The sequence below is a fragment of the Oncorhynchus gorbuscha genome, linkage group LG05 (assembly GCF_021184085.1).
Source record: "Oncorhynchus gorbuscha isolate QuinsamMale2020 ecotype Even-year linkage group LG05, OgorEven_v1.0, whole genome shotgun sequence".
NCBI lineage: Eukaryota > Metazoa > Chordata > Actinopteri > Salmoniformes > Salmonidae > Oncorhynchus > Oncorhynchus gorbuscha.
Genome location: NC_060177.1, coordinates 9,545,431 through 9,567,265, shown reverse-complemented (window position 1 = coordinate 9,567,265; position 21,835 = coordinate 9,545,431). Strand labels below are relative to the sequence as shown.

General features: G+C 42.6%; 1 protein-coding gene across 1 annotated transcript in view; it reads left to right on the top strand.

Moving 5' to 3' along the window:
* The first annotated feature begins 404 nt into the window (after positions 1-404).
* aldh1a3 (aldehyde dehydrogenase 1 family, member A3) overlaps positions 405-21,835 on the top strand; it is a 50,281-nt gene continuing 28,850 nt past the window's right edge. Inside the window, exons 1-6 of the mRNA XM_046348959.1 lie at positions 405-592; positions 1,169-1,273; positions 4,409-4,549; positions 7,859-7,988; positions 14,947-15,008; positions 17,916-18,044. Of these exons, the coding sequence (XP_046204915.1) occupies positions 482-592; positions 1,169-1,273; positions 4,409-4,549; positions 7,859-7,988; positions 14,947-15,008; positions 17,916-18,044 (678 nt within the window). The 5' untranslated portion in view covers positions 405-481. The remainder of the gene's footprint in view (positions 593-1,168; positions 1,274-4,408; positions 4,550-7,858; positions 7,989-14,946; positions 15,009-17,915; positions 18,045-21,835) is intronic.

Sequence of the window (21,835 nt, the reverse complement as noted above, 5' to 3'; positions counted from 1 at the left end):
ACACTTGAACGCACTGCTGTCCGTGTTCTACAATTTTGCCATCTGTAGTCTAAAAGCATCCACAGTAATTCGCATTCATTTGAATGGCTTAAGTTCCATACTTTGACACCTTGCACTTTCCCCAATAAATAAGTTGACACGCTAAAAGTGTACCTGCCACACCTGTCCTTGAGTAGCCGACCGTAAATATAAACGCGTATGTCATTATATCTTTATCCTGTTACGTTAAGCATTCCTATTAACAACGATATTCCAGGAGGCTTTTGGTTTATGATTCCATGCTGCAGATACTGGGGCCTGATATTTTGATAAGGGCAGAGTTGGGTTACCCTCAGCTGCTCTGGGGAGAGGGCGAGAGAGAGAGAGGGGAGGATTTTCGCATTCTTATAAAGACCGCTGGATGCGCTTGTAGTGCTCAGTAGACAGTAGACAGACACACAGAGAGAATACAGTTGTGGCAGGACTGGACCGGTAACGCAGAATGGCTCAGAACGGAACAACAGAGAACGGGGTGACCGGGGCGAATGGCGATGGGAGCCCTCCCATGCCTTTTCCCCAGCCCGTCAAAGTACAAGAGATACGCTACACCAAGGTGAGACGCACGTCTTATTAAGTAACATAGCAGCAATCACTGAATAGTGAAAATGTCATGTGAAAAAAAAATTATTAAGCCGAAACATCTGAAACACCAGTATGCACAAACAACTTTTTAACTGTTTTCAACTATATATATAGTACTACTGCATTGTTGGGAAAGAGCATTCAAGAAAGTAATTTCACTGTGCTAGTTAGTGCACGTACTGTACTAGTTAGTGCACGTGACCATAAAAACGTGAAACTTGAGTGTAAGGTATAAGGTATAATATAATGTCACAGTACATGTTTAAGACATCATAAACCAGGTGAGGTGAATTTCGTCATGTTATTGTAATGCATGTTAGTCTGTAGCCTGTGCACAGGCTACAGGTGGTGGTGTGCCTGTTGGTGTGCTATCCATGTCTTCATGTTGGAGTTGGATCCAAAAGACTGCATTCAAAATATATTTGAAAAACAAAAAACACACTTGAGTTATGCTCCTGTGTTATATTGCTTACTGATCATAGCCTAATGAACAGGTGCGTTGTAAAACAGTCTTTTTTAAAGACAGCTCTTTCTTTGTTTCCAACAGATTTTTATCAACAATGAGTGGCACACCTCTCTCAAAGGAAAGACGTTTCAGACCTTCAATCCAGCAACAGGTGTCAAAATCTGTGAAGTGGAAGAAGCAGACAAAGTATGTACCTAAAACATACATTCATGTTTGATTAGGCCAATGTCTTAATTACTAAGTTGACTTGAGGAAATAAGGAATGTTTGCTAAATCAAATGAACAGAATTGTATTACTACTACTGATCCTGTCTTCTCTCTTCATCTGGTTCTGATTGGGTTCCAGGGACTGCAGGGGGTCTGCCAAAATATATATACAGTGGGGCAAAAAAGTATTTCGTCAGCCACCGATTGTGCAAGTTCTCCCACTTAAAAAGATGAGAGAGGCCTGTAATTTTCATCATAGGTACACTTCAACTATGACAGACAAAATGAGAAAAAAAATCCAGAAAATCACATTGTAGGATTTTTAATGAATTTATTGCAAATTATGGTGGAAAATAGTATTTGGTCACCTACAAACAAGCAAGATTTCTGTCTCTCACAGACCTCTAACTTCTTCTTTAAGAGGCTCCTCTGTCCTCCACTCGTTACCTGTATTAATGGCACCTGTTTGAACTTGTTATCAGTATAAAAGACACCTGTCCACAACCTCAAACAGTCACACTCCAAACTCCACTATGGCCAAGACCAAAGAGCTGTCAAAGGACACCAGAAACAAAATTGTAGACCTGCACCAGGCTGGAAAGACTGAATCTGCAATAGGTCAGCAAATTGGTTTGAAGAAATCAACTGTGGGAGCAATTATTAGGAAATGGAAGACATACAAGACCACTGATAATCTCCCTCGATCTGGGGCTCCACGCAAGATCTCACCCCGTGGGGTCAAAATGATCACAAGAATGGTGATCAAAAATCCCAGAACCACACGGGGGGACCTAGTGAATGACCTGCAGAGAGCTGGGACCAAAGTAACAAAGCCTACCATCAGTAACACACTACGCCGCCAGGGACTCAAATCCTTCAGTGCCAGACGTGTCCCCCTGCTTAAGCCAGTACATGTCCAGGCCTTTCTTAAGTTTGCTGCAAAGCATTTGGATGATCCAGAAGAAGATCGGGAGAATGTCATATGGTCAGATGAAACCAAAATATAACTTTTTGGTAAAAAATCAACTCGTCGTGTTTGGAGGACAAAGAATGCTGAGTTGCATCCAAAGAACACCATACCTACTGTGAAGCATGGGGGTAGAAACATCATGCTTTGGGGCTGTTTTTCTGCAAAGGGACCAGGACGACTGGTCCGTGTAAAGGAAAGAATGAATGGGGCCATGTATCGTGAGATTTTGAGTGAAAACCTCCTTCCATCAGCAAGGGCATTGAAGATGAAACGTGGCTGGGTCTTTCAGCATGACAATGATCCCAAACACCCCGACCGGGCAACGAAGGAGTGGCTTCGTAAGAAGCATTTCAAGGTCCTGGTGTGGCCTAGCCAGTCTCCAGATCTCAACCCCATAGAACATCTTTGGAGAGAGTTGAAAGTCCGTGTTGCCCAGCAGCAGCCCCAAAACATCACTGCTCTATAGGAGATCTGCATGGAGGAATGGGCCAAAATACCAGCAAAAGTGTGTGAAAACCTTGTGAAGACTTACAGAAAACGTTTGACCTCTGTCATTGCCAACAAAGGGTATATAACAAAGTATTGAGATTAACTTTTGTTATTGACCAAATACTTATTTTCCACCATAATTTGCAAATAAATTAATTATAAATCCTACAATGTGATTTTCTGGATTTTTCCCCCTCATTTAGTCTATGATGAAAATTGCAGGCCTCTCTCATCTTTTTAAGTGGGAGAACTTGCACAATTGGTGAATGACTAAATACTTTTTTGCCCCACTGTATATATATTAAAACGTTTTTTTCTCCATTGTTTTTATGGATATCGCTAGCAACAACAGAATAAACACATTTTTAATTACATACCTACAGTAGGAAAGAGGATCATATTTTAATTTTACTTGCCAACTCCTAATATTGAGCAAATTACACTCATTGGAGCTGATACACTGACTGGAGTGTCTGACAATAGGCTACCAATCAATAGGCTACCTGTCAATAGGCTACCAGTCAATAGGCTATCTGTCAATAGGCTAAAAGTGTGGCAAATACCGTTCACTGCTGGTTAGCTTTCTTGACTTGGACATGTCTGCTAAGACATGGCTAACCTTAGTTTAAACAGCTAAAACTCTTAGCGGAAATCTGTTTGGAGTTACTTCCTTTCTAGCTAATAGTCTGTTAGAGACTACACTTCCTCTTCCAATTATAATGTGGGGAGGTCAAAATAATGAAAAGTATTTACCAAATCTATTCATTTTAAAATGTTGATTACTTCTCATTATGATTCTTTTTATTTAACTAGGCAAGTCAGTCAAGAACAAATTCTTATTTTCAATGACGGCTTTGGAACGGTGGGTTAACTGCCTTGTTCAGGGGCAGAACAGCAGATATTTACCTTGTCAGCTCGGGGATTTGATCTTTCAACCTTCCGGTTACTAGTCCAACGCTCTACCTGCCGCCCAAGACATGAAATACTTCCTTTTCTGGCTAATGTTGCTTCTCATTATGATTCTTTTTATTTAACTAGGCAATGTTTTTGCTAACGTATGATGGGGGTCCCTGGGTCGCCAGTTTACCTGGGAGGGGGTCCCTGGGTCGCCAGTTTACCTGGGAGGGGGTCCCTGGGTCGCCAGTTTACCTGGGAGGGGGTCCCTGGGTCGCCAGTTTACCTGGGAGGGGGTCCCTGGGTCGCCAGTTTACCTGGGAGGGGGTCCCTGGGTCGCCAGTTTACCTGGGAGGGGGTCCCTGGGTCGCCAGTTTACCTGGGAGGGGGTCCCTGGGTCGCCAGTTTACCTGGGAGGGGGTCCCTGGGTCGCCAGTTTACCTGGGAGGGGGTCCCTGGGTCACCAGTTTACCTGGGAGGGGGTCCCTGGTCAATTAAAGGTTGAAGACCTTTGGTCTCGGCCTACATGTTTAATTTTCTTTTCCATAGCCTTTAAAACCAAGAGAGTAACTGTCTATCAACTTAATGTCAAGGTCTTTTATTAGGCTACAGACAAAAATACATTTTTGCAAATTAATTAGGCCTATCAATTATCATTAGCCTGCTCATAATTGTAACTTATGCAAAACAATATTACCCATAGAAATGTTTTAGGTCGGTTATCAGTTGTCTGTCTGAAAGCTGTTGATGTGCACCTGCAGGCAGATGTGGACAAGGCTGTAAAGGCTGCCAGAGCGGCCAGCCAGAGGGGCTCGCCGTGGCGAAGGATGGACGTGTCAAGCCGGGGGCGACTCCTGCACAAGCTCGCTGACCTGATGGAGAGGGACCGGGCACTGCTAGCGGTAAGTTGTGGATGGAACGGCCTATTAACCTTATTTGTCTTTAGACTGTAGAAGGCTACAACTAGCAGCCTATTGGTAAACTTGACATCTGTCACCTGCGTTGTGAAGGTAGCCTATCATCTAGTTTGGCTGTCCAGAGAGACTTGACAGCAGCAGTGCAGTGCGTACTGCACCAGACGCTGAAGGTGCATGATCTGTGATTGAAAATCTTTTCCATGCTGGTATGTCGCGACTCGAGTAATATATATTTTTCAGTTCTACACTTGTTGCTATATAATCCTCACACAACCTTGACATTCATTCTAATATTGTTTGTGAGAGTCTGTGTGCTTGTGTGTGTCACAAGAGAAGACCGTAATTGGGAAAAAGTTGAACTGATATGGAATTGTATTGACAGTGGACTAATGGACAAAATACCAAAATATAGTTTTATTGTAGTATTACTTTAACCTAAAATAATATAACAGCCTTTTGTCAATAATCAAATCATTTCCATACAAAACATCTATCAAAAACACATTTTTAAGTTGATGACATAGACTGACCAGGTGAATCCAGGTGAAAGCTACTGTATGATCTCTTATTGATGTTGCTTGTTAAATCCACTTCAATCAGTGTAGATGAAGGGGAGAAGACCAGTTAAATGAGTTTTAAGCCTCGAGAAAATGGAGATATGGGTTCTGATTGTGTGCCATTCAGAGGGTGAATGGGCAAGACACAAGATTTAAGTGCCTTTGTACGGGACATGGTAGTAGGTGACCGGTGGGTGCAACTGAATATTAGGAAGGTGTTCGTAACGTTTGGTATATTCATTGTATAGATGAGTTAGAACAATGTTTTGGCCAACTTAAAATGTGAGGCTTATGCAACACTTATCATTTGGTGGGTGTTTATATTTCTCCTATTTCACATATGTGCACGTGTGTATTAATACGCATGAATTGGAAATGTGTTTTCTGTTTTCTGCATAACGATATCCCAACTCTCCCTGAGAGAGGGTCTGCCATAATTAACAGCAACCCCTGGAGCTATTAGGGTTAAGTGTCTTGCTCCAGGCCACATCAACAGATTCTTCACCTTTGCGGCTCAAGGATTTGAACTAGCAACTTTTTAGTTATTGGCCCAACGTTGAAAAACACGAGGCTACCTGCTGCCACTTCTCCAAAAAGTTGAGTCAACTCAAAAAGGCTGTGGAACAAATGTAGTTACTAAAAGATCTTGAGTTGGGCCACCTTGGATTATTTTAGACAGTGTAAATCAGATATTACAGTGGTGGGTGATCCAAGCCCGGTTCCAATGCCTTCTCACGTGTTCCAATGCCTTCTCACGTGTTCCAATGCCTTCTCACGTGTTCCAATGCCTTCTCACGTGTTCCAATGCCTTCTCACGTGTTCCAATGCCTTCTCACGTGTTCCAATGCCTCCTCACGTGTTCCAATGCCTTCTCACGTGTACCAATGCCTTCTCACGTGTTCCAATGCCTTCTCACGTGTTCCAATGCCTTCTCACGTGTTCCAATGCCTTCTCACGTGTTCCAATGCCTTTTCAATTGAGTTTCCAGATTGCATTAGGAGTCAGATTTGTAAATGAAACATTACAGATGAAGAGTGAAGTCATATTACGGGACTGCATGTGGCTGCTAATTGAAAACATGTTTTGGGAGGGCTGCTTGTGCTGGGGTATCGCTAATTACGCTAACCCCTGTTCTGTTTGTGGGGGAAATAAAGACCAGATTTAGCGTTTAGCTCAATGAAAAGATATAGGATAAATCTAATGGTGTTCTAGCTCTGTGGCTTCGTCTCTCATTATCTGTCCATTTGCAGTGGGTTGAATGAGATCTTATTGGTCAGATAGCCTACATATGTCATTGTGGGTCTGCACTTGATCTGGTTCTCCCATAGAGATAGATAGAGGACTCTAGTGCCCAAAAGTCTGATTTAGCATTGGCAGTGTCATTGAGGCCTTTCACCATTTTGAAGTAGCCAAATCGGTGGGAATTCCAATGGATTAAAGAAGGAACACAAAATGATGTAGCTGATCCGCACTCAAAAATGAGATTCAAGGTTTCTTTATAGTATTTTGTTAATTCGGGGGTAGGTAGATAGACAAACATTTCGGCCTTCCTAAGCCTTCGTCAGTGTAATTCACAAGGATCACATAATTCCATCGGGGTCATCAGGAGGGATCAGCTCATGGACTATAGTTGTAAGCAAACATTCCATAACTGCAGGTGACAGTAAATCGGCAGCTTTGACTTGATACCTGTTCAGACAACACACTCCAGGTGGCACTATGCACCCTTTCAGTTTGTTTAACAACTCATAGAAGTAGTACTAGAAGAAAATGGACTACTTCAAAATGGAGATGCCAGTGCGCTCACAGATGCCATAATAGGACTGATACAAAGTCCTCTATCATTCTCTATTGGTTCTCCCAAACCCCAAGGTAAATCAAGCGCACCTCAAATACTTTCAAGTAGGGTGATTTTACAGTATTTGAGGTATGTATTGGACCCAGGTTTTTAGTAAACACTTGACTTGTGTCTCCCTTGAGACAGTCAATCAAAGAACTTGAGTATCATAGCACCATATAAGTGTACAAATCATGTTTGACACAGTGGGTCTCACCATACAATATTTTTCTCTTCCCCAACACATTCGGCTTAGTGGTTTCAAGCAGCTTGTGTCTGTCAAAGAGTTTAGTAACTTACGTACAGTCACTTTTTGAAATATTGTCAAATGCACAACGTCATGGATTGCTTTTGTCGAGGTTTTTGTCCACCCCTCTGCTCTATAGAAATGATTGTTCATCTAGATTTGAAAAACATTTGATATGACATTCAGATTCAGATGGATGTGTTGTATTTTCTGGTCATCTAATGTTCCAGCTCACTGCAGCCTTGGCTACACAGAGAGACAACTGTGCTTGGCGATGTGAGCGGTGCCGAACCCTGGCCTCTCCTCAGCCTCCTATTAGCATTATTATTATTATTATTATTACTTTTCTTTCTGAACCCATGAACTACCACAGCATGTTCACTTCTTGGCGCAAGCACGTCGAGGGCATAAAACCTTGTTTTGTAGCAACCAAGGGGTTGATGGTGCTGCGCTTGCAGCCGACTGAGTAAACGATGACAGAAACTCTCAAAATAGATTTTTGAGAACATATATTATTAGTTATTTTTTGTTCCACAACAGCTATTTTTTTTCTCCTATTGAGATGATTCTGCCTCAGGTTCCCCAGAAGTTAGGATAGCCTGCATTAACGTGGCCTTAATGCACTATGTTCAATGTTTCTTCTTTTTTTACAGACTATGGAGACTATAGACACTGGGAAGCCATTCCTTCATTCTTTCTTCATTGATCTGGACGGCAGCATCAAAACCCTTAGATACTATGCCGGTTGGGCCGACAAGATACATGGCAAAACCATGCCTGTAGGTAAGTGTCTCTGTGCTGCTTTAAACCCTTTTAGATTGCCAGGCTACTACTTTCACCTACACGCCTAGTGCATTATGATTTGTTAAATGCACGTAGGCTTACGACCCCTTATAACGTCACCTCGTAATGATCCAGTTATTACCATTTCATACATTTATAATACAACAACATTTCCAAACAGTGTTATTATATGCTTATCACAGGTAATAATGCATTATAACAGCCAGCTTTTATTAAAGTATTTCCCAAAAAGGTCCATGACCTGTCAATCTGATCAAGCTGTTTCTCAACAATCACTTGTCTCTCTCCTTTGTGGCTTAATGGCTCACATAGACTTTCTGTCCACTATATGATTAGCCCACTGGTTCCGCCCAGTCGTCAAGAAACAAGTTCATTAGCGGTCGAGTCACTCAGCCGATCCATCAATTGTCCGCAGCCCAGGGTGGCATCTCGTCCGTCCTCTTAATAGTTCCCCCTATCGCAGTGTCAAAAACCATCCTCGGCCGCCACGGCAGGACGTCAGATAGACAAAACTATTTCCTCCTGATTAGATTCCAATGGGGCAGTTGAGAGACGAAAGGCTGGCGAGGACAAAGGAAGAGGAAGAGGGGGCTGATGGTAATCAGCGAGGTGCAACAGTCTGTGTCGGGATTAGCTGAGAATCAGACACTCCAGATCAGTGCCTGATCAACGCCTCTGAGTTTGCCCCCCTCTCCTCTCCTCTCTCCTCTCTCCTCTCTCCTCTCCCCTCTCTTCTCTCTCCTCTCTTCTCCCCTCCTCTCCTCTCCTCTCTCCCCTCTCCTCTTCTCTCTCCTCACTTCTCCCCTCCTCTCCTCTCCTCTCCTCCTCTCTTCTCCCTCCTCTCCTCTCACCTCTCCCCTCCTCCTCTCTTCTCCCCTCTCTCCTCTCCCTCTCCTCTCCTCTCCTCTCCTCTCCTCTCCTCTCCTCTCCTCTCCTCTCCTCTCTCTCTCCTCTCCCTCTCTCTCCTCTCCTCTCCTCTCTCCCCTCCTCTCCTCTCCTCTCTCCTCTCTCTCCTCTCCTCTTCTCTCTCCTCTCCTCTCCTCTCCTCTCCTCTCCTCTCCTCTCCTCTCCTCTCCTCTCCTCTCCTCTCCTCTCCTCTCCTCTCCTCCCTCTCCTCTCCTTTATCCTCTTCCCGCTCTCTGTCTCAGGAGCAAGTCACTGGCTTAGATCATTATTTTCCTCTGGTAGATATCTGCAAGGCCCTCTCTCCTCTATCAGCATTTGTCAGTAGCAACTCCCAGACTAAGATGACTATCCCCTGGTATAATAGTCTGTATACAGTCACTCCTCTATCTGTCAGGAACAACTCCCAGACTAAGATGACTATCCCTGGTATAATAGTCTGTATACAGTCACTCCTCTACCTGTCAGGAACAACTCCCAGACTAAGATGACTATCCCCTGGTATAATAGTCTGTATACAGTCATTTATCTGTCAGGAACAACTCCCAGACTAAGATGACTATCCCTGGTATAATAGTCTGTATACAGTCACTCCTCTACCTGTCAGGAACAACTCCCAGACTAAGATGACTATCCCCTGGTATAATAGTCTGTATACAGTCACTCCTCTACCTGTCAGGAACAACTCCCAGACTAAGATGACTATCCCTGGTATAATAGTCTGTATACAGTCACTCCTCTACCTGCCAGGAACAACTCCCAGACTAAGATGACTATCCCTGGTATAATAGTCTGTATACAGTCACTCCTCTACCTGTCAGGAACAACTCCCAGACTAAGATGACTATCCCCTGGTATAATAGTCTGTATACAGTCACTCCTCTACCTGTCAGGAACAACTCCCAGACTAAGATGACTATCCCCTGGTATAATAGTCTGTATACAGTCACTCCTCTACCTGCCAGGAACAACTCCCAAACTAAGATGACTATCCCTGGTATAATAGTCTGTATACAGTCACTCCTCTACCTGTCAGGAACAACTCCCAGACTAAGATGACTATCCCCTGGTATAATAGTCTGTATACAGTCACTCCTCTACCTGCCAGGAACAACTCCCAGACTAAGATGACTATCCCCTGGTATAATAGTCTGTATACAGTCACTCCTCTACCTGTCAGGAACAACTCCCAGACTAAGATGACTATCCCTGGTATAATAGTCTGTATACAGTCACTCCTCTACCTGCCAGGAACAACTCCCAGACTAAGATGACTATCCCTGGTATAATAGTCTGTATACGGTCACTCCTCTACCTGCCAGTAGTAACTTGGTGACATAGAAACAGCTCTGGGCCCGGAGTCTGGTCGAGCAGGTAATGCTCTCACCTTTAGAACCATATATATATACCCCCTGAGATGGGGCTGCTGGTTCGATCCCCACATCAGCCCTACATATTTCTGCTCTCTCTACTCTGTCTCTCTACTCTGTCTCTCTACTCTGTCTCTCTACTCTGCTCTCTCTACTCTGTCTCTCTACTCTGTCTCTCTACTCTGTCTCTCTACTCTGTCTCTCTACTCTGTCTCTCTACTCTGTCTCTCTACTCTGTCTCTCTACTCTGCTCTCTCTACTCTGTCTCTCTACTCTGTCTCTCTACTCTGTCTCTCTACTCTGTCTCTCTACTCTGTCTCTCTACTCTGCTCTCTCTACTCTGTCTCTCTACTCTGTCTCTCTACTCTGTCTCTCTACTCTGTCTCTCTACTCTGTCTCTCTACTCTGTCTCTCTACTCCTAACCTGTCATGAAAATAATACAAATACGAAAGGAGTTTGGAATTCCTCTCTCCTTAAAAAAAAACACACAAAAAAAAACACAAAAAAAAAAAAAAACGCTCTGGGCCTAAATAAGCAAAGGTGCACTGCTCAAAAGTAGTGAACTACATAGGGAATAGGGTGCCATTTGGGACACAGTCTAATTCCCTCTACTCTACTGTATATCCCATGTCCACTCCCCTGGCTATGGAAATGGAACCTTTGATAAGCTGTAAAGTGTGGGATGAGTTGGCTCACCCAGGACACAGGGAGATAATGGATCCTGGGTGTGTAGCAGTCTGTCTGGCTGTAATCATCACATACATCAATAGAAGAAACAAGACAAGGTCAGGGAGTGAGAGTGTCAGATTGAACCCATTATCTAGGCTATCAGCTGGGCTTTTGACATGTCCGTGTGTGGAGGTGGATGGGGATCATGCAAAATGTCACGGAAGGAAGTAAGGTGCCAAAAGTAGAGCACTATATGGGGAATAGGGTGTCATTAAGGCAGCAGTGGAGTCAGTAAGTTGTTCCCACTAGTTGCTATGTCAGAAGGATGGACCTTAGTTGCACAGATACTGTGGTACAGTAGTGAAAAGGGATTTTGGAATGTCTTGTGTTGGTGGAAGTTCATGTTACTGTGCGGTATTATGCATGTATTTTTTAAATAGACCGTTTCCTGTCTGTGTTTTATGTCGGCCTACCTTGGAGTTGTGCTGTTAGATTTGAGGGCACTAAAAACGTTGGTTGCACCGCAGTAGACTATCGGTGGAAGAATTGCTGCAACGCATGTGCAACGTGGCACACTGACTTGTTGTAACCACAGTTGTTGGTGCAGGGTTTTAACAAACCTTTCAGTACCCGCAACACCCCAAGTAAGTACATTCTGCTGAACAGAGTAGTTTAAGGTCAACTCTATCGCATAAACAATCCAACTTAACTTATTTATAGTTCAACTGTATTTACCCTAAAAAAAGCCAGTTGACTGCTACAGAGAACGAGGATGGGGGGACATTGCAGCAATTAAATGGAGGGGGGGGGGTGTTAGAGATGGGGACGCTTTTAATTGCCCCTCCATTCCAAGAAGGTCAGGGGTGACATTTCACTCTGAACAATAGACTTAATAGTCTGGTTATTGGGACTCTATCTGCCCGCTCTATTTCCTTCTATTAAACAGGACTTTCAGCCATGTGAGGAGCCGGGCACAGGGACTTTTAGAACGGGGAGAGGAGGAGCAGGGCACAGGGACTTATAGAACGGGGAGAGGAGGAGCAGGGCACAGGGACTTATAGAACGGGGAGGAGGAGCAGGGCACAGGGACTTTTAGAACGGGGAGAGGAGGAGCAGGGCACAGGGACTTATAGAACGGGGAGAGGAGGAGCAGGGCACAGGGACTTATAGAACGGGGAGGAGGAGCAGGGCACAGGGACTTATAGAACGGGGAGGAGGAGCAGGGCACAGGGACTTATAGAACGGGGAGGAGGAGCAGGGCACAGGGACTTATAGAACGGGGAGGAGGAGCAGGGCACAGGGACTTTTAGAACGGGGAGGAGGAGCAGGGCACAGGGACTTTTAGAACGGGGAGGAGGAGCAGGGCACAGGGACTTTTAGAATGGGGAGGAGGAGCAGGGCACAGGGACTTTTAGAACGGGGAGGAGGAGCAGGGCACAGGGACTTTTAGAACGGGGAGGAGGAGCAGGGCACAGGGACTTTTAGAATGGGGAGGAGGAGCAGGGCACAGGGACTTTTAGAACGGGGAGGAGGAGCAGGGCACAGGGACTTATAGAATGGGGAGGAGGAGCAGGGCACAGGGACTTTTAGAAAGGGGAGAGGAGGAGCAGGGCACAGGGACTTTTAGAATGGGGAGGGAGGAGCAGGGCACAGGGACTTTTAGAAGGGGCAGAGGAGGAGCAGGGCACAGGGACTTTTAGAAGGGGCAGAGGAGGAGCAGGGCACAGGGACTTTTAGAACGGGGAGGAGGAGCAGGGCACAGGGACTTATAGAACGGGGAGGAGGAGCAGGGCACAGGGACTTATAGAAGGGGCAGAGGAGGAGCAGGGCAAATGGGGAGGAGGAAGGATGCACAGGGACTTTAAACAGTCTGGGCAAACTAAAATAAATGGGAGGAGGATGCCAGCATTTAAACAGACTGGGACTTTAGAATGAGAAAGGATGACAGGGCAAACAGGGACTTTTAAATGAGAGGAGGATGCAGGGCATTTAAACAGGGTAAACTTTAAATGAGGAAGGATGAGCATTTAAACAGGGACTTAAACTAAATAAATGAGAAAGGATGCCACATTTAAACAGACTGGACTAAAGAATGGGAGGAGGAGCCACATTTAAACAGGGACTTTTAGATACATGAGAAAGGAGCCAGGGCAAACAGGGAAACTTAATAAATGAGAAGGATGCCAGCAGGGCACAGACTGTAAACTAAATAAATGAGAAAGGATGCCAGCATTTAAACAGACTGTAACTTAAATAAATGGGAAAGGATACCACATTTAAACAGGGACTTTTAAATGGGAAAGGAGGACATTTAAACAGACTTTAAACTAAATAAATGAGAAAGGATGCCACATTTAAACAGACTGTAAACTAAATAAATGAGAAAGGATGCCACATTTAAACAGACTGTAAACTAAATAAATGAGAAAGGATGCAGGGCATTTAAACAGACTGTAAACTAAATAAATGAGAAAGGATGCACATTTAAACAGACTGTAAACTAAATAAATGAGGAAGGATGCCACATTTAAACAGACTGTAAACTAAAACATGAGAGGAGGATGCCACATTTAAACAGACTGTAAACTAAATAAATGAGAAAGGATGCCACATTTAAACAGACTGTAAACTAAATAAATGAGAAAGGATGCCACATTTAAACAGACTGTAAACTAAATAAATGAGAAAGGATGCCACATTTAAACAGACTGTAAACTAAATACATGAGAAAGGATGCCACATTTAAACAGACTGTAAACTAAATAAATGAGAAAGGATGCCACATTTAAACAGACTGTAAACTAAATAAATGAGAAAGGATGCCACATTTAAACAGACTGTAAACTAAATACATGAGAAAGGATGCCACATTTAAACAGACTGTAAACTAAATAAATGAGAAAGGATGCCACATTTAAACAGACTGTAAACTAAATAAATGAGAAAGGATGCCACATTTAAACAGACTGTAAACTAAATAAATGAGAAAGGATGCCACATTTAAACAGACTGTAAACTAAATAAATGAGAAAGGATGCCACATTTAAACAGACTGTAAACTAAATAAATGAGAAAGGATGCCACATTTAAACAGACTGTAAACTAAATAAATGAGAAAGGATGCCACATTTAAACAGACTGTAAACTAAATAAATGAGAAAGGATGCCACATTTAAACAGACTGTAAACTAAATAAATGAGAAAGGATGCCACATTTAAACAGACTGTAAACTAAATAAATGAGAAAGGATGCCACATTTAAACAGACTGTAAACTAAATAAATGAGAAAGGATGCCACATTTAAACAGACTGTAAACTAAATACATGAGAAAGGATGCCACATTTAAACAGACTGTAAACTAAATAAATGAGAAAGGATGCCACATTTAAACAGACTGTAAACTAAATAAATGAGAAAGGATGCCACATTTAAACAGACTGTAAACTAAATACATGAGAAAGGATGCCACATTTAAACAGACTGTAAACTAAATAAATGAGAAAGGATGCCACATTTAAACAGACTGTAAACTAAATAAATGAGAAAGGATGCCACATTTAAACAGACTGTAAACTAAATAAATGAGAAAGGATGCCACATTTAAACAGACTGTAAACTAAATAAATGAGAAAGGATGCCACATTTAAACAGACTGTAAACTAAATAAATGAGAAAGGATGCCACATTTAAACAGACTGTAAACTAAATAAATGAGAAAGGATGCCACATTTAAACAGACTGTAAACTAAATAAATGAGAAAGGATGCCACATTTAAACAGACTGTAAACTAAATAAATGAGAAAGGATGCCACATTTAAACAGACTGTAAACTAAATAAATGAGAAAGGATGCCACATTTAAACAGACTGTAAACTAAATAAATGAGAAAGGATGCCACATTTAAACAGACTGTAAACTAAATAAATGAGAAAGGATGCCATGGAGAGAGATGGATAATGAGCCTCTTGTTGTTGTGTTGTTGTTTCTCCAGATGACACGTTTATGTGTTTCACCAGACATGAGCCTGTAGGTGTGTGTGGAGCCATCATCCCAGTAAGTAGGACCAGTGTTTTGTGTTTGTGACTCTGAAATAATTATACATGTAGAATCTGCTTGCAGGATGTGAACAAGTAATAAACACATACTACTGCTGTACTACAGCTAAACACAGTGACTTGGCAAATAGAAGGGGTCCATTTGACCTACATTGACTGAAGAATGCATGCGCACACACACACCCACCCAACGACCAGAGGTGTACAGTGCAGTGAGTTTACCTTCACTGTATCAGAATCCCCACAGATGAAAGCCATGGGACACAGATACAGTACAGGCCTACACACACACACAAACACACACACACACACCCAACGACCAGAGGTGTGCAGTGAGTTTACCTTCACTGTATCAGAATCCCCACAGACGAAAGCCATGGGACACAGATACAGTACAGGCCTACACACACACACACACACACACACACACAGACCAGAGGTGTACAGTGCAGTGAGTTTACCTTCACTGTATCAGAATCCCCACAGACGATAGCCATGGGACACAGATACAGTACAGGCCTACACACACACACACACACACACACACACACACACACACACACACACACACACACACACACACACACACACACACACACACACACACACACACACACACACACACACACACACACACACACACACACACACACACACACCCAACGACCAGAGGTGTACAGTGCAGTGAGTTTACCTTCACTGTATCAGAATCCCCACAGACTAAAGCCATGGGACACAGATACAGTACAGGCCTACACACACACACACACACACACACACACACACACACACACACACACACACACACACACACACACACACACACACACACACACACACACACACACACACACACACACACACACACACACACACACACACACACACACACACACCCAACGACCAGAGGTGTACAGTGCAGTGAGTTTACCTTCACTGTATCAGAATCCCCACAGACTAAAGCCATGGGACACAGATACAGTACAGGCCTACACACACACACACACACACACACACCCCAACGACCAGAGGTGTACAGTGCAGTGAGTTTACCTTCACTGTATCAGAATCCCCACAGACTAAAGCCATGGGACACAGATACAGTACAGGCCTACTGTACAGCAGACTGTTGGAGATTTACAATCGTGATGGACGGACGTCATGTTGGCACCAAAACTCTCCTTTATTCTAGAGACAAGGGAGAATGTTATTGTGTGTGTGTGTGTGTGTGTGTGTGTGTGTGTGTGTGTGTGTGTGTGTGTGTGTGTGTGTGTGTGTGTGTGTGTGTGTGTGTGTGTGTGTGTGTGTGTGTGTGTGTGTGTGTGTGTGTGTGTGTGTGTGTGTGTGTGTGTGTGTGTGTGTGTGTGTGTGCCAAACACAAGAGCCGTTCCTCATGCTTTTAACTGTCAGTGCTGTCACCCCAAAAACCATATTATTCTGTGCCTCAGCTCCAAGGGCATTACGTGTCCCTGGCACATACAGAAATATAACTCTTAGCATGCGTGTTGACAGTCATAGATCAGTGGAGCTGCAGCAATAACGAGATAGTTAAATAAGGGTACGCCCCAAATGGCACCCTAGTACCTACATAGTGCACTACTTTTGACTGAGCACTATAGGCAGTAGTGCACTATATTGGGAATAGGGTGTCATTTGGAATGCATGAGAATAAATTATCCCATTATATTCTCAGGTAACATCTTTCTTGAAAGTGAATTTTGAGGAAAATGCAACTTTATTTGGAATGATACAAAAATTAAACTTTGAGTTTGGATTGGATTGGTTTAAAAAATAAAACTGCATTTGACCTAAGGCTCTAACTTCAACTCCATCTGAGGGTGAAATTAAATCTGGGACTTGGCCTGGAAATGTAATCCTAATCTCTACCTTTCTTCACAAAGCATTCTCTCTCTTAATCCAACTGAAGTGTACCGTTACAGGAACATGACTGTTTACAACTATACATTAAGGTCCCAAATGGCACCCTGCTCCCTATATAGGGCACTACTTATGACCAGGGCCCCCACTATATGGCAAATAGGGTGCCATTTAGGATGCACCCTTACAGATCCAAAAACACATCCATATTTCCTTTTTGATGATATTATGGTCAGATAGCTTGGGGTGGGATGGTGATCCATGTAGGTTCGAGTAAAGGCTATCACATTGCACCGTGTTCACTAGAGTCTAGACCAGACTGGGGTATCATTTCTATTCCTACATTTTGACTGACTGAATGCGGCCGATGGGTTTCTCTGCTAGCATAAGTATATATCTTCTTATGTTGCTCCGGCAACAAAGGAACAAGCAGGCTGTTGTTCCACTTGGGAGATTATATCATCAAAATGAAATTTATACTGAAGGACGTCGTGTAATTACTAAAAGCACCACTGGCACTCACGCAGACCATGAGTCATCGCTTAGGAAAAACAGGAAGCTTGTTTTTAGGGTTACACATCCCAAAAAATCCCTAATTGTGGCGGCTGTATCCAAAGCATTGTAAAAGTTAACCAGGCTTAAACAGTAAACATTAGGATTCTGACACGCGTTTGCTGTCTAATTTGTGTTTGAGGGTCCGGTTCTTTGTTCATTTCTTTCATTAAGTTCTCTGTAGGGAGAATAACAGGGCAGAGAGAAGAGAGGTTTTTGAAGCAGATTGTTTGAATCGTCACTTTATAGAATGACAGCACAACAGTCTTGATTTGCTCTCTAATCAAATCATCACAGTACATCGCTGTACTGAAAGAGATAAATCTTGAAAACTTGGCTGCTGACATGCAACAAATAAAGGCATCATATCAACACTGGACTAATGAAGAAAATACTAAAAGATTGTTTTTGAGTGAACTATCCCTTTAAGTGTTCATCCTGCCTGTCAAAGATACACTTGTTTTGTGTCTCCTAGTGGAACTTCCCCCTGCTGATGTTCATGTGGAAGGTGGCCCCGGCGCTGTGCTGTGGTAACACTGTGGTCATCAAGCCAGCCGAGCAGACCCCTCTCACAGCCCTGCACGTAGGATCTCTCATCAAAGAGGTGAGAGAAACTTTTAGGAAGAACAGGGGCCTCCAACTCCGCTGCTGAAGAGCTATACTGGGTGAGCATGGTGCAGACTGAAGGGGCTGTGATTGGTTGATTATTTGGAACAGTCAGGTGTGTCAGTGTTAGATTGGTTGATTATTTGGAACAGTCAGGTGTGTCAGTGTTAGATTGGTTGATTATTTGGAACAGTCAGGTGTGTCAGTGTTGGATTGGTTGATTATTTGGAACAGTCAGGTGTGTCAGTGTTAGATTGGTTGATTATTTGGAACAGTCAGGTGTGTCAGTGTTAGATTGGTTGATTATTTGGAACAGTCAGGTGTGTCAGTGTTGGATTGGTTGATTATTTGGAACAGTCAGGTGTGTCAGTGTTGGATTGGTTGATTATTTGGAACAGTCAGGTGTGTCAGTGTTAGATTGGTTGATTATTTGGAACAGTCAGGTGTGTCAGTGTTAGATTGGTTGATTATTTGGAACAGTCAGGTGTGTCTGTGTGATTGGTTGATTATTTGGAACAGTCAGGTGTGTCAGTGTTAGATTGGTTGATTATTTGGAACAGTCAGGTGTGTCAGTGTTGGATTGGTTGATTATTTGGAACAGTCAGGTGTGTCAGTGTTAGATTGGTTGATTATTTGGAACAGTCAGGTGTGTCAGTGTTAGATTGGTTGATTATTTGGAACAGTCAGGTGTGTCAGTGTTAGATTGGTTGATTATTTGGAACAGTCAGGTGTGTCAGTGTTAGATTGGTTGATTATTTGGAACAGTCAGGTGTGTCAGTGTTAGATTGGTTGATTATTTGGAACAGTCAGGTGTGTCAGTGTTAGATTGGTTGATTATTTGGAACAGTCAGGTGTGTCAGTGTTAGATTGGTTGATTATTTGGAACAGTCAGGTGTGTCAGTGTTAGATTGGTTGATTATTTGGAACAGTCAGGTGTGTCAGTGTTGGATTGGTTGATTATTTGGAACAGTCAGGTGTGTCAGTGTTAGATTGGTTGATTATTTGGAACAGTCAGGTGTGTCAGTGTTAGATTGGTTGATTATTTGGAACAGTCAGGTGTGTCAGTGTTAGATTGGTTGATTATTTGGAACAGTCAGGTGTGTCAGTGTTGGATTGGTTGATTATTTGGAACAGTCAGGTGTGTCAGTGTTAGATTGGTTGATTATTTGGAACAGTCAGGTGTGTCAGTGTTAGATTGGTTGATTATTTGGAACAGTCAGGTGTGTCAGTGTTAGATTGGTTGATTATTTGGAACAGTCAGGTGTGTCAGTGTTAGATTGGTTGATTATTTGGAACAGTCAGGTGTGTCAGTGTTAGATTGGTTGATTATTTGGAACAGTCAGGTGTGTCAGTGTTAGATTGGTTGATTATTTGGAACAGTCAGGTGTGTCAGTGTTAGATTGGTTGATTATTTGGAACAGTCAGGTGTGTCAACAGTCAGGTGTGTCAGTGTTAGATTGGTTGATTATTTGGAACAGTCAGGTGTGTCAGTTGTTGATTATTTGGAACAGTTGGTTGATTATTTGGAACAGTCAGGTGTGTCAGTGTTAGATTGGTTGATTATTTGGAACAGTCAGGTGTGTCAGTGTTAGATTGGTTGATTATTTGGAACAGTCAGGTGTGTCAGTGTTAGATTGGTTGATTATTTGGAACAGTCAGGTGTGTCAGTGTTAGATTGGTTGATTATTTGGAACAGTCAGGTGTGTCAGTGTTAGATTGGTTGATTATTTGGAACAGTCAGGTGTGTCAGTGTTAGATTGGTTGATTATTTGGAACAGTCAGGTGTGTCAGTGTTGGATTGGTTGATTATTTGGAACAGTCAGGTGTGTCAGTGTTGGATTGGTTGATTATTTGGAACAGTCAGGTGTGTCAGTGTTAGATTGGTTGATTATTTGGAACAGTCAGGTGTGTCAGTGTTAGATTGGTTGATTATTTGGAACAGTCAGGTGTGTCAGTGTTAGATTGGTTGATTATTTGGAACAGTCAGGTGTGTCAGTCAGATTGGTTGATTATTTGGAACAGTCAGGTGTGTCAGTGTTAGATTGGTTGATTATTTGGAACAGTCAGGTGTGTCAGTGTTAGATTGGTTGATTATTTGGAACAGTCAGGTGTGTCAGTGTTAGATTGGTTGATTATTTGGAACAGTCAGGTGTGTCAGTGTTAGATTGGTTGATTATTTGGAACAGTCAGGTGTGTCAGTGTTAGATTGGTTGATTATTTGGAACAGTCAGGTGTGTCAGTGTTAGATTGGTTGATTATTTGGAACAGTCAGGTGTGTCTGTGTGATTGGTTGATTATTTGGAACAGTCAGGTGTGTCAGTGTTAGATTGGTTGATTATTTGGAACAGTCAGGTGTGTCAGTGTTAGATTGGTTGATTATTTGGAACAGTCAGGTGTGTCAGTGTTGGATTGGTTGATTATTTGGAACAGTCAGGTGTGTCAGTGTTAGATTGGTTGATTATTTGGAACAGTCAGGTGTGTCAGTGTTAGATTGGTTGATTATTTGGAACAGTCAGTTGTCAGTGTTAGATTGGTTGATTATTTGGAACAGTCAGGTGTGTCAGTGTTATTATTTGGAACAGTTGGTTGATTATTTTTGGAACAGTCAGGTGTGTCAGTGTTAGATTGGTTGATTATTTGGAACAGTTGGTGTGATTGGTTGATTTTTGAACAGTCAGGTGTGTCAGTGTTAGATTGGTTGATTATTTGGAACAGTCAGGTGTGTCAGTGTTAGATTGGTTGATTATTTGGAACAGTCAGGTGTGTCAGTGTTAGATTGGTTGATTATTTGGAACAGTCAGGTGTGTCAGTGTTAGATTGGTTGATTATTTGGAACAGTCAGGTGTGTCAGTGTTAGATTGGTTGATTATTTGGAACAGTCAGGTGTGTCAGTGTTAGATTGGTTGATTATTTGGAACAGTCAGGTGTGTCAGTGTTAGATTGGTTGATTATTTGGAACAACAGGTGTGTCAGTGTTAGATTGGTTGATTATTTGGAACAGTCAGGTGTGTCAGTGTTAGATTGGTTGATTATTTGGAACAGTCAGGTGTGTCAGTGTTAGATTGGTTGATTATTTGGAACAGTCAGGTGTTGTTGATTATTTGGAACAGTGTTAGATTGGTTGATTATTTGGAACAGTCAGGTGTGTCAGTGTTAGATTGGTTGATTATTTGGAACAGTCAGGTGTGTCAGTGTTAGATTGGTTGATTATTTGGAACAGTCAGGTGTGTCAGTGTTAGATTGGTTGATTATTTGGAACAGTCAGGTGTGTCAGTGTTAGATTGGTTGATTATTTGGAACAGTCAGGTGTGTCAGTGTTAGATTGGTTGATTATTTGGAACAGTCAGGTGTGTCAGTGTTAGATTGGTTGATTATTTGGAACAGTCAGGTTGTCAGTGTTAGATTGGTTGATTATTTGGAACAGTCAGGTGTGTCAGTGTTAGATTGGTTGATTATTTGGAACAGTCAGGTGTGTCAGTGTTAGATTATTTGGAACAGTTGATGTTAGATTGGTTGATTATTTGGAACAGTCAGGTGTGTCAGTGTTAGATTGGTTGATTATTTGGAACAGTCAGGTGTGTCAGTGTTAGATTGGTTGATTATTTGGAACAGTCAGGTGTGTCAGTGTTAGATTGGTTGATTATTTGGAACAGTCAGGTGTGTCAGTGTTAGATTGGTTGATTATTTGGAACAGTCAGGTGTGTCAGTGTTAGATTGGTTGATTATTTGGAACAGTCAGGTGTGTCAGTGTTAGATTGGTTGATTATTTGGAACAGTCAGGTGTGTGTT